Consider the following 12,802-nt stretch of genomic DNA (forward strand, 5'->3'; position numbering starts at 1 on the left):
GAGAACAGGCATTGGGTTGATTTGACCCGTTCGCTATCAGTGTATCTGCATAAGCAACTTTGCCACACTGCTGTCCTCAGGGATTGACATAATCAAGTTTATTTAAAAGGAGGTCGCCTACATCAATAAAGTCTTATGAAAAATAATACATCACAGTTTGCTTTGAAGATTTCAGAAAGTAGGGCAGCGACAACACTGCATGTCTTGGTCCATGTAGCACTTCCCCCACCACACCCCACCCCCTGCGCTTGCTTCCCAGAGTGCAATGCTTTACTGTAGTTGATATCTGGTGTTAATGGGGGTATCATTTGTAGATCGCCTCTGCCTATTAACATTCATTCGATAGAAGACATATGGGTACAATACTCTGGAGGAAGAAGAGAATACCTAAAACCAGATGATTCAGCATGCCATTTGAATTTTAAAGTATTTTATGCAGCAACTTGTGTGGAGAACTGTCATACAGTGTGGTGTTGGAAAAAACATAAATCACACAAATATCAGCTAAATGCTTGTTAGTGCTTCTAGCCGGCTTGACGTCAAATAGGCTTGTTAATTGATAGGGTGTCCTTTGAAAGACCTCTCTGTTGTTTTTTCGCCCTCTGTCTTATTATTTTTTTCCCAGACAAAGCCTCGGGTCTCACAAAGGGGTGAGAGGGGGGGTAAGGGCACAGGAGTACACAAATAAATGTTTAATATGCTTTCTCAATTAATAATAATGTCACCATAATGTCCATTACTAATTAAATGCTGAGTTGGGTCACAGAAACGGTTTTCCTGCTCCATGGTAACAAGCGTGCCTTTGATGCGCTATTTTATGGCTGCGTCTCCTTTGATGCGCATTCCCACAGAAAGCAGACCAGTGTGCTCTGCTGCCTATGGCTCCGGCACAGCTCTTTGGACACCCTATCATCACCTCTTATCTCATTTGCACACTGTAGCAGCATATGTTTTTTTGGCTGTGTAAAGAAGAGGCTTGAAGCTGTACCCTCATTTTAACCCCCCCAAGGTTAAAATATCGTTGAAACCTTTTTAACCGTGGTCTCCTCATTAATGTGAACTAATACAGCTTTTGTTTTTTGTTGATCAGATGCTATAATTCTGCAGTGTTTTTGCTGGTTTTATAGCATGGTATTATTGTGTAACCAAACATGGGTAATTATGCAGTATTTAAAAAAAAAAACATACAAAATGTCACCCCTAAGCCCCAGTTCTAATCAGCATCCTTGTCTCCTTGCCAGGTTACGAGAGCCTGGAAGACAACTATGTGCAGGACAGTAAAATGGGGTTTGTCATCAATGCCATCTATGCCATGGCTCATGGCCTCCACGACATGCACCAGCACCTGTGCGATGGTGAGGGTGGACTGTGTGAGGCCATGGACCCCATCGACGGCAGCAAACTCCTCGACTTCCTGCTTCAGACGACCTTCTCGGGCATTTCCGGGGAAGACGTGCGGTTCGATCAGAATGGTGACTCACCTGGCAGGTGAGTTTGGGGAAAACTGACATTCAGGGATCTGATCACATAGCCTGGTATAATTTGACCCAAATTCACCTTATAAATAACGCCTGGACTGGGACTTGTTTCCAGTTGTTGCGTATAGACTTGTGAAAATGTTGAAAATAAAAAGTGTTGTGTCCTCTTCATCATTTTTATTGGAGAGAAAAGGCCATTTTAAAGTCGAAAACACCACGTATGTTACCTTTGTAAGTGTTTTGCCAAAAGTCGAGTTAGGAAGTATCCATGTGTTGATGGCACATCGTTGTCTCCCCATCAGGTATGACATCATGAACCTGCAATATGCGGATGGAGGTGTTTTTGACTACATCAACGTGGGCTATTGGCACGAGGGCATCCTGAGCATCGACGACACCATGATCCAGATGAACCGCAGCGAGATGGTCCGCTCCGTCTGCAGCGAGCCCTGCTCCAAGGGCGAGATCAAGGTAAGCCCTCGGCTGCCCTTCAGCCTGTGGACCTCCTGAGGTTCTGCAAGCCTCCAGTCTTAAACCTTGCTAAAGATCCTTTTAGTCTTATCCCCCACAGTCATGCTGCTCATTGCAGTTCTGCTGCACCTTATTCAACAGAATCCTTCTAGACCTTTCCCTGATTCAGCTAAGCCCCTGGAAAGCCCTGTGGAAAAGCTAATCTGAAAACTTTCTTACATGTTGAATTTGTTGAGCAAACAATATAATATTTAGTTAGCTCTTCAAGAGGACAATTTATTTGAGTCTGTGAAAATATGAAATTTAAAATTGAACGCATATAGTTTTCATTTGTATACTTGCAGTTTATTCTGTGCTGAAAGCAGAACAATTCAACAATTCAATCCTCTCCATAGAAAAATGTGCAATGACAATGTGCAATGACGCAATGACTACTAGCACACACAACCTTACAGTGTTGAAAAGTCTATCACTGAAACAAGGCTGTAGCCATGGAGTCAACATTGGGGGGAGTATGTCTGTGTGTGTGTGTGTGTGTGTGTGTGTGTGTGTGTGTGTGTGTGTGTGTGTGTGTGTGTGTGTGTGTGTGTGTGTGTGTCTGTTTGTGTGTGTGTGCGTGTGTGTGTGTGTGTGTGTGATGTGTGTGTGTTTTGTGTTCAAAAACACTTGAGCAACATCTGCATGTGCTTTTTGGGTTTGCCTTTGTATGGCTATATTACTAGAGCAGCAGCTTAAGGGGGGATAGAAGTTGCCATGGGGTGAGTAAAGGAGAAAACATATCTACTTAAAAAGTGTCATAGCATAGGGTGCAATTGTTTTGGTCTGAATATTGTTTACATGATCACATAAGATAGTGATAAGAAATGACATGGCCTTGTATTATGTATTCTAGTTAATAATATTTTGTAGTAGCTAGTAGTTAAGCACTGCAAACCTGCAGAATTACTCTGTCATGACTCTCAGGCTATGCAATCATGTAGTTATGGCTCAGTGGAGATCAAGGTCATCGCCAAGGTTAATTGGCCTTGTTCTCCGTGGTTCACAGCATTTCACTACCCTGATCCAGACTGAGTTCATTAACGCAACCACGAGGTGTGTGAAGTGTTAACTATTACAGCTCAGGACTTGATTGAATAGAGAATAGAGGGGGAGATGGCAGGTACTGTAGCAGCAGGCAGGGGCTGCATTTATATTGTATTCATCTGGGAAGCCCTTTTTCATCAGAGTGAATCAGAGTAGATGTAGGGTACATGATTATCAGCACTGAGGTTCACCAGTGGAACTACAAGAGCTTAGGGTCAATGTGGAGAGTATGTAGCTTTTTGTCACTCCTGTGCTACTTATGTTACGCTCTATAGCTATTATACTGTAACTATACTACAGTGCTATACTGTAGTATAGTTACATTGCTATACAGTACTATAGTTACATTGCTATTACACTGTAATTGCTATAGTTTTATAGGATTACATGCAATTACATGGTTAATGTATAAACAAGATCTAAAATAAGATGGGTGATCATGAATGCATATCACAATCTTGATCATATATATTAATCGGCAAATAATTAACCTCATTTGAAATGCTCCAGTTTATAAATGTGTAAAAGTGACGTGGATCTCACCAGATCATTTGTTCTAGAGTATACTAGATAACAATGCACTCAATGACAACAAATCCTCCAAAGACATGGTAAGCATTGCAACGTTGAGTAAGCTTCTGATGCCTTGACTCTCCTGTGCAGGTGATAAGGAAAGGGGAGGTGAGCTGCTGTTGGATCTGCACTGCCTGCAAGGATAATGAGTACGTCCAGGATGAGTTCACCTGCAAGGCCTGCGACCTGGGCTGGTGGCCAGACGAGGAGCTCCAAGGTAGGCTACAGCAGAGCCACACCTCTCTCTCTCTCTCTGTCTGTGATTGGAAGGATGCCCATTCTTTATGAACTCTCTATGAACGTATGTTAAGTACATTACTTTTATTTCTTCTTTTTTTCACTCTGTCACTTAATTTCTGCCACATCCTCTCTCAGTGTCTGCCAATATATCCCTCCAGAGTGCTTTTAGGCATCTTGATACTTTCACCACTGTCATGCTAAATCCATCTGCATCCATTAACAGCAAGTCTGTGTTTCGAAAATTACCATAAGGAGCTTAGCAGCGCAGTTGTATTTTCTGGTGTTTATTGCCTGCTGGGACGATTGTCCTTGTCACTTACTTGTGACTTGATCCAAAACGTTGTCCGTGGAACAAAATCTCAACTAGACATTTGCAGCAGTGTTATTGCTATGCTGTCACTGAAAATGTTCTCGGTGCTCCCATAATTGGACATAATATGCTGAAAGCCTGATCTCAGGACAGTCTAACGTGGCACACTGCTGCCCCTCGGTTCAGTTAGACACATTCTCCCAGTGATCTGAATGACTCACACGAATCGCTAACGATTATCTTGAAAAGCGTGTGAATGTGTGTGTGTGTGGGGGTCTTCAGCCGTGAAGCGGGGCAGACACACAGAGAGAGGAGAGGAGAGGAGGGAGGACATTAGGCTGTCTCTCTCCATGTGCGATAGCTCCAGCCTGTACCATTAGCATGGTCAGCCTCTAGGTGGTGAACCCGTAATGTCCTATTTCCAGAGCTTTCCCATGGCACTTGAAGGCCATTCATCATCGTCACGGAGACTCTCCCTCCCAGCCTCCTCCTGCTCCTCCTGCTCCTGCTCACCTGACAGGCCCACTTCACACTCCAGCAGCCTGTCCTATTTTCAAAGGCCCTCCATAACGCTCAAAGACAATGCAGCATCTTTACAGGATGCCCTATATGCATAGGTGTGTTCAGCATCATCTTGGATCTCCTGTATAAGAAGCCAGCGTAACTCAGAGGGGTGTTGCAGCAGATGTATCCACCAGAGTTAACCCTGTCAGAAGGGATGTCATTTGCAATGCGGGCCACCTGTCACTCACCTCAAGGTTGAGCTCTAAATGACAGAGACAAAGCATGACAGGTGCAGATCAAACGGTGTGGCAAAAAGGAAAACAGGAAATCTATGAGGAATACAAATCTGGCAGTGATACAGTGAGAGAGAGAGTGGTGAGGCAAACAAAGGGGCTGATGGGGATTAGATTAATATTTGGCTTTGACAGCTTGGTTTTTTTTTTTCACATTGTCGCATTTTGCCACAGATTAACCTTAGCATTAACATTCCAACATTATTGATGAAAACACTGTGAATCTCAGCTGACGTTACTGACAGGATGACACTATTGTCTGGTTTATTTTAGTATTGTCTGCATCAAGGAAAACACATTAGTAAACATGTAGAAAACATACTAGAACTCCTCTGATGAAGCTCAACTCCATTAAAACATAAAGTCAGTTCAGTCACTTTGAATCCATTAAACAAATAAAGTAATTATGTGGTATTTATGAGGAATTACGTGCCATGTAAATGATTGTATTTAATTAATGTTAATTCAGGAAATGTGAGAGTAAATCTGAATAATAACTTACTGAAATACGTTAGCATTATTACAGTTTTTCTCAGTCGCATTGATGCATTCTTAAATCATCATTAACGTTACATTTCTCGAAACAATTTGTACAGACCACACAGTGGATTACCTGCAAAAGGGTGTAGCATGCACAAAAAAAAATGTGGAGATTGTATTAGTAGTTAGTCATTTGATCTAAGAAATGCACCAAAGTGACTGAGAAAAACTGTAATGTGGGGACTAATAGGCCTGAGAAAACAACAAAATATCTACCTGACCAAACGCTGGAAAAACAACAAAATATCCACCTGAGTAAATACTGGAAAACAACAGAACAAAACAAAATATATTTCACCATTTGCTGGGACAACAGATCAAGAAGAGGTCAATGGCATTTGGTTAAAACATTTACCTTTGGATTGTGCAGGGTATAAATTCAATCAGCAATCTCATCCATTTACATTTATGTTGCATTGTAGCCAAGGAGGATGTGTGTTCAGGAGTGTGAGGTGTGTGTGTGAGTTACTGTTCTAATCTTTTTCCAGGTTAGGCAACCTACCAAATAAAAAGATTACTATAACTAAATAGATAGATAGATAGATAGATAGATAGATAGATAGAAAATATAATCTAATTTTTAGCTCAGAATACCTTACCAAAACACCTGCATTGACACAGTAGCCTGAAGGCAGTACACTTGGTCAAAACTTGCCTCAGTAATTTTCTAGAAGAGGAGGTGATGGTGAAGGTGATGTAAGCTGTGCTAATGTCTTGCTAACTGGCAGGTCTCTAGTACATAAATCCCTCCAGTTAATGTGCTCTGCACACACAAAATAATTGGCAGGCAAGCGTATATGTCTCTTTGGATCTAGCCTTATTTGTTCAAACAGCCTGACCGTGTTAACTACTGTTGCCGATTACTGAGCCTGGGACCATGCCAGAGCCTGTTTTCATCTCAGGGGATCTTCTACAATAGCTGTTAGATAGAATAAACAGTTTAGCTGAAGTACTCAACACAGCCATCAGTGGAAACAGCCTCAAGTTGAATGTTATTGTCCATTCAGTTACTTTTCCACCAATCATACACTGAATTGAATTAGCCTACATTTACATTTACGTTCATTTAGACACTTTTATTCTAAGCAACATGCAACTGAGGAACAACAATCATGCTACAAGAAAAATAAGTGCAAAGCATTCATTCAGTCAATCTGACAAACTGCAAAGAGAGCAGATAGAATAAGTCCACAGTATGTGTGAGAGCATTTACTGTAGGCCTATTTCATTTAATGCTATTCAAATCGGAACCAGTATTTAACTGGTACATGACCAAACAGAAAGAAACATTTTGTCAGCTGTTTGCTCAAATAGCAATAACAGTATTTGACCAGCATCTGGTCTAGTGGCTGTAGTAGAGCAGCATTAAGGCCGTAAGTAGAGCACCGCTGGTGGACGGACACTCCGGCTCTGTTGCACTCTGCTGCAGTAGCGTCCCTTTCGCTGGGCCGGGCTCCATCTCACTGGCCGGTCCTCCGCGGAGAGAGGACCTGTTTATTTTTAGTTGGACTGGAAACCTACTTCAGCTTTTTGGTGCATTGGAGTGGGCACCGACACAGGCATGGATTTTATAGCAGAAAAGCAGCGTGGCAATCCAAAGAAAAATTCCACGGCCATTTTTAATTCATGGCCAACTGTGCACGAGAGCGGGTCCCAGCACCCTCCCTGGGCTGCTTCAGTATTTTTATGAGTATAAATATATAATGGCACTGCTCTCAGCGGGTCTGGGTCATATGTACGGGAAGAGATCCGGGTCTTCTTCAATCACTCTGACATGCTTTTGTCTTCAGCTCTGACTGAAAAACATAAAAACTGTGACACTTCAGTTACATTTGTCATGATTTTTTAACATAGACTCCTCACAAGAATATGCCCTACTTGACATCAGTTGGCACATTTTGGAGATGTATATTTCTTCTCAGCTCTGGAAAATCACTGATGCACTCACTTTGAACGTTGCAATTCACTTCATATTCATGATTACCAAATCATTATTTCATCATCTCAGACAATGTTATCCATTTATTCATTAGAAACTTTTCAAGCATGCATATTTATGCTTCCTCAATAGCACACCTAAATAACACGTTTCTCTTGTTTGCTCTGTGTGTCCAGTCTGTGAGCCCATCACCCTGCGGTACCTGGAGTGGAGCAATCCTGAGTCCATCGTGGCCGTGGTGTTCTCCTGCCTCGGCATCTTGGTCACCAGCTTCGTCACCTTCATCTTCATCCTCTACAAGGACACTCCGGTGGTCAAGTCGTCGAGCCGCGAGCTGTGCTACATCATCCTGGCCGGCATCTTCCTGGGCTACATCTGCCCCTTCACGCTGATCGCCCGGCCGACTGTGGCCTCCTGCTACCTGCAGCGCCTCCTAGTGGGCCTCTCCTCGTCCATGTGCTACTCGGCACTGGTCACCAAGACCAATCGCATCGCCCGCATCCTGGCCGGCAGCAAGAAGAAGATCTGCACGCGCAAGCCGCGCTTCATGAGCGCCTGGGCGCAGGTGGTCATCGCCTCCGTCCTCATCAGCATCCAGCTCACACTGGAGGTCACGCTCATCATCCTGGAGCCACCGTCACCGGTCAAGTTCTACCCCAACATCCGCGAGGTCTTCCTCATCTGCAACACGTCCAACGTGGGCATGGTGGCGCCACTGGGCTACAACGGCCTCCTCATCCTCAGCTGCACCTACTACGCCTTCAAGACGCGCAACGTGCCGGCCAACTTCAACGAGGCCAAGTACATCGCCTTCACCATGTACACCACCTGCATCATCTGGCTGGCCTTCGTGCCCATCTACTTTGGCTCCAACTACAAGATAATTACCACCTCCTTCTCCGTCAGCTTGAGCGTCACCGTGGCGCTGAGCTGCATGTTCACACCCAAGATGTACATCATCCTCGCCAAGCCCGAGCGCAATGTCCGCAGCGCTTTTACCACCTCGGATGTGGTGCGCATGCACGTGGGCGATGGCAAGATCGCCTGCCGCAGCAACAGTCTCATCAACATGTTCAAAAGGAAGAAGGATGGCTCTGGTACCAAGTAAGTCTCCCTGTCCCGCCCCACCCCAATCTTCCTGAGCTCGCTAACCAGCCAGCCTGAGCAGCGGAGAGACGCACCTCACCTATCTGTTGCACCTCACCTATCTGTTGCTAGAGACGCACCTCATCTATCTGTTGCTAGAGACACACCTCACTTATCTGTTGCACCTCACTTATCTGTTGCTAGAGACACACCTCACCCATTTGTTGCTAGAGACGCACTTAACCTATCTGTTGCTAGAGACCTACCTCACCCATTTGTTGCTAGAGATGCACCGCACCTTACCTATCTGTTGCTAGAGACGTACCTCACCCATTTGTTGCTAGAGACGCACCTCACCTAACTGTTGCTAGAGACGCACCTCACCCATTTGTTGCTAGAGACGCACCTCACCTAACTGTTGCTAGAGACGCACCTCACCTATCTGTTGCTAGAGACGTACCTCACCTATTTGTTGCTAGAGACGCACCTCACCTGTCTGTTACCAGAGACACACCTCACCTATCTGTTGCTAGAGACGTACCTCACCCATTTGTTGCTAGAGACGCACCTCACCTGTCTGTTACCAGAGACGCACCTCACCTATCTGTTGCACCTCACCTATCTGTTGCTAGAGACGTACCTCACCCATTTGTTGCTAGAGACGCACCTCACCTAACTGTTGCTAGAGATGCACCTCACCTATCTGTTGCTAGAGACGTACCTCACCCATTTGTTGCTAGAGATGCACCTCACCTGTCTGTTACCAGAGACGCACCTCACCTATCTGTTGCACCTCACCTATCTGTTGCTAAAGACGTACCTCACCCATTTGTTGCTAGAGACGCACCTCACCTATCTGTTGCACCTCACCCATTTGTTGCTAGAGACGCACCTCACCTATCTGTTGCTAGCGACACACCTCACCTATCTGTTGCTAGCGACACACCTCACCTATCTGTTGCTAAAGACGCACCTCGCCTATCTGTTGCTTACCCGCTTGCTGCTGATCCTCGGGGAAGCAGGTTGGAAGCTCCTGATTAATTCAGGCTGTGCTCCAGACAGGGGTTAGGCCTCTTAAGGTCAGGCCTCAATTAAAGTCTCCCACAGACATCTTTCATTGGCAGGGTTGAATGCAATTAAAGCCCAGATGTCCCAGGAGGATGCAGCAACAGGGTTCAGGCTGAGCTGAGTTTGAGTTATGGAAGTTTTTCATCATTAATTAAAAGTAGTTTGATGGAGCAGAAACTCCACAGAAGCTGAAAATTGGATCAGCTTACCATCAATTATTGACCTGACACAGTCAACTTCTAAACAAAACTTCTAAATAAATAGTTTATGTCAATCTTTTTGTGTAGAGTTACATTTTATAACTCATTACTCAATAGTATTTTGTGTGAGTTCTTGCTGGACAGCAATAAAAAAAGTATTATGTTTTTTACATGAACCAGAAATGTTTTATGTCTTCACCTTTCTGGGTTCCTGTGAAATAACAGCTGTCTTTATTCTGTTCATAGTTCTAATGGAAAGTCTGTGTCATGGTCTGAACCAGGTTCAAGACATCCTCCGAAAGGAGAGCACATGTGGCACAGACTATCAGTTCATGTGCGGAAGCCCGAGACCAGCTCCAATCAGACAGCAGTCATCAAACCCTTAACTAATACCTGCCAAGGCTCTGGCCTGGACTACTCAGACCTCAGCACCAAGACTCTGTACAACGTGGCTGAGGAGGAAGAGGGCGAGCCACTCCGATACAACCCCCCTCCGCCTAGCCCCCCCATGACGGCCCTCGTCCAGCCGTCGCCACGGCCGCCACCCCACGCGCAGCAGGCGGGCGGAGGAGGGGGGGCAGACCTGGATCCGTTCTTCGCCCCCGAGCTGCCTCCGAGCAGCCCCCTCCCTCCCCCCCTGCACCTCAGCGCCCACTCCCCGCACGAGAGCGTGTCCCTCTTCTGCCCTAGCCCCATCCCCAGCCCCAACCCCCACCGGAGCGACATGATCAGTCTGCCCGGCAACGGCGGCCGGCCGGTCTATCACCAATCCCCGCACCTCATCCAGTCCCAGCCGCTGCACCTGGGCGAGTACAGCGAGCCCACCTCCCCGCTGGAGGACGAGGAGGTGGAGGGCGAGGGGGAGCGCTTCGGCCTCCTCCACGGCTACATGTACGACAACGCCCAGATCCACGACGAGGAGGAGCTGGTCAACATCAAGATGGCGATGGAGGATTCGCTGGCGCTGATGCCGCCCTCCCCTTTCCGAGATTCGGCGGGCTCCGGGAGCCCCATGCCCAGCTCGCCCGTCTCGGAGTCGGTGTTGTGCACTCCTCCGAGTATGACCTACGCGTCGGTCATCTTGAGAGACTATAAACAGAGCTCCTCTACGCTGTGAACTGGGCAAGATCTCCATGTGTTCAGTGCAACGCACCATTTCATTTACCCTCTGTTAGAAAGTTCGGAAAGGATACTACAATCATGATCAGAACAATATAGTGTTTACAGAAACCAGCTGAACTTTTACTCACAAGATCAGACTTTCAGCCCCAATGAACAGTTGTCACTGCGCCTCTCTTTTGTTTCTACTCCTTCTTTCCCCTTATCAATTTACACCTTGTCAGAAGTTTTAAGCTAGAATGATGCATAGCACTTATTTCTTATGGAAACATGCACAGACATAGTCATACACCATCATTTCCTCATAATAAGACACAAATACACTCATATGCATACTCACATAGGCATGAATATACACGTGCACAGAGGGGCATTCACACATACACACACACACAGACAGACACACTCACAGTCACAGTCATTCACAGACATTTGCAATTCATAAGTACATACACTGCACACACATATTTCAGTGTGACAGTTCAGATTAGGGCTCAGTTGTGACCGTATTTCTAGTAGTTGAGAATGAGACTAATCCAAAGGTCATGAAGCCTTTTCAGGACACAGTATTAGTAGCAGTTGCAATGTGTTCATGTGAAAAATGATTGGGTTGGGCCGTGTCTGTTCCAGGTTGTGCTATGTATGAATGTTCACTGTCATTTATATTAAAGGACGGAACCTTTCAGAACCAAACGTGTGAGTTAGATTAGGAGTAAGATAAAGATCGACAGATAGGGATTATATTAGTTGCACATATTCAGACACAGCCATTTTTACTTTTTATGATCGTAAAATACAAATGATTTCTTAGACATGCTATCCTCTTTTTGAAAAACATGATGGCTTTTTTTACGAAAGGGACAGTTAATTCCTGTGAAAATATTTCATATGAGAATGCAAAGATGCGCTGTATAAAGAATTTTAATCTGTTTTGGAAAGTGATTATTACATTCGGTGCAATAACATGATTCATTTTCAACAAAGTGAAGGAAGTAAACAGTATATATTTTATGTAAACAGCTTATAAAATGAATACTAAAACTGAAACACCAGTCTGTATTGAAAATATAGCATCACATTCTTTTGAAATAATGCCAACTGTACATGTGGTAGCAAATTGGGGTATACAGTTTATAGAATATAGTATACATGCCATTTAGATAAACATTACAGACATGGCAAACTAGAGATATTGTTTAAGTGCCAACCTACCTACTGTCAATGTCATTGTTACATTAATTTATCTAATTTATTTTCTAACATTTGTAATATTATGATACACATGAGATTATGGTTTCTTCCTAATTGTATGTTTTTAATGAGATTTCTGAATATTTTAAGATGATAATAATAATAATATGAATATTAATACTGACTTGTCATAAAATATTGAATGTATAGGCTTGTGTTGGGGTAACTTTTAGGGTATACATTAAGTAGTGTTAGTCTGAGTCAGTATCTTAGTTGTGAAGATGATATATTAAAACTTAATCAATGCTATGATGATTTTGTAAAATAAATTGATGTGTAGCCTATCAAATCTAGACTCAGTAATAACGCCATGTGTTATTGAAAACATGGGTATTTGTATCATTTCAAGAGCATCACCACCTTGTCATAGCTACGATTAAAAATTAAAGTGTTTTGTCAAAGTAAATGATATTAAATATTTTTTGTAAAATTTCGTCCTCAGGAGTTCTTATCAAAAGCTGTTATCTAACGTCTTCAAGTAATTTAAATCATACTGTATTTTTATTGATTACTTAAGAGGTGCTGAGAGGGCCTGTCGTTGTTTGAGTTATGCATCCCTTCAGATATCCCCACAGGTCAACAAAAATCAATGTAGTAAAAGTGTGCTGGCTTGTTTGGAATATTTAATCAAGAGATACCAATCAGCC

At 44.0% G+C, this 12,802-nt stretch overlaps 1 protein-coding gene across 4 annotated transcripts in view; it reads left to right on the forward strand.

Annotated features, from left to right (window-relative positions):
- grm1b (glutamate receptor, metabotropic 1b) overlaps positions 1 to 12,585 on the forward strand; it is a 23,519-nt gene extending 10,934 nt beyond the window's left edge. For all 4 annotated transcript variants that reach the window (XM_048227276.1, XM_048227278.1, XM_048227279.1 and 1 more), the window contains 5 exons: positions 1,242 to 1,488; positions 1,781 to 1,949; positions 3,696 to 3,822; positions 7,608 to 8,535; positions 10,032 to 12,585. In XM_048227276.1, coding sequence (XP_048083233.1) covers positions 1,242 to 1,488; positions 1,781 to 1,949; positions 3,696 to 3,822; positions 7,608 to 8,535; positions 10,032 to 10,902 — 2,342 coding nt within the window. In that variant the 3' untranslated portion in view covers positions 10,903 to 12,585. The remainder of the gene's footprint in view (positions 1 to 1,241; positions 1,489 to 1,780; positions 1,950 to 3,695; positions 3,823 to 7,607; positions 8,536 to 10,031) is intronic.
- The last annotated feature ends 217 nt before the right edge of the window (positions 12,586 to 12,802 follow it).

Source organism: Alosa alosa, chromosome 19, assembly GCF_017589495.1.
Source record: "Alosa alosa isolate M-15738 ecotype Scorff River chromosome 19, AALO_Geno_1.1, whole genome shotgun sequence".
In the NCBI taxonomy this organism is placed as follows: domain Eukaryota; kingdom Metazoa; phylum Chordata; class Actinopteri; order Clupeiformes; family Clupeidae; genus Alosa; species Alosa alosa.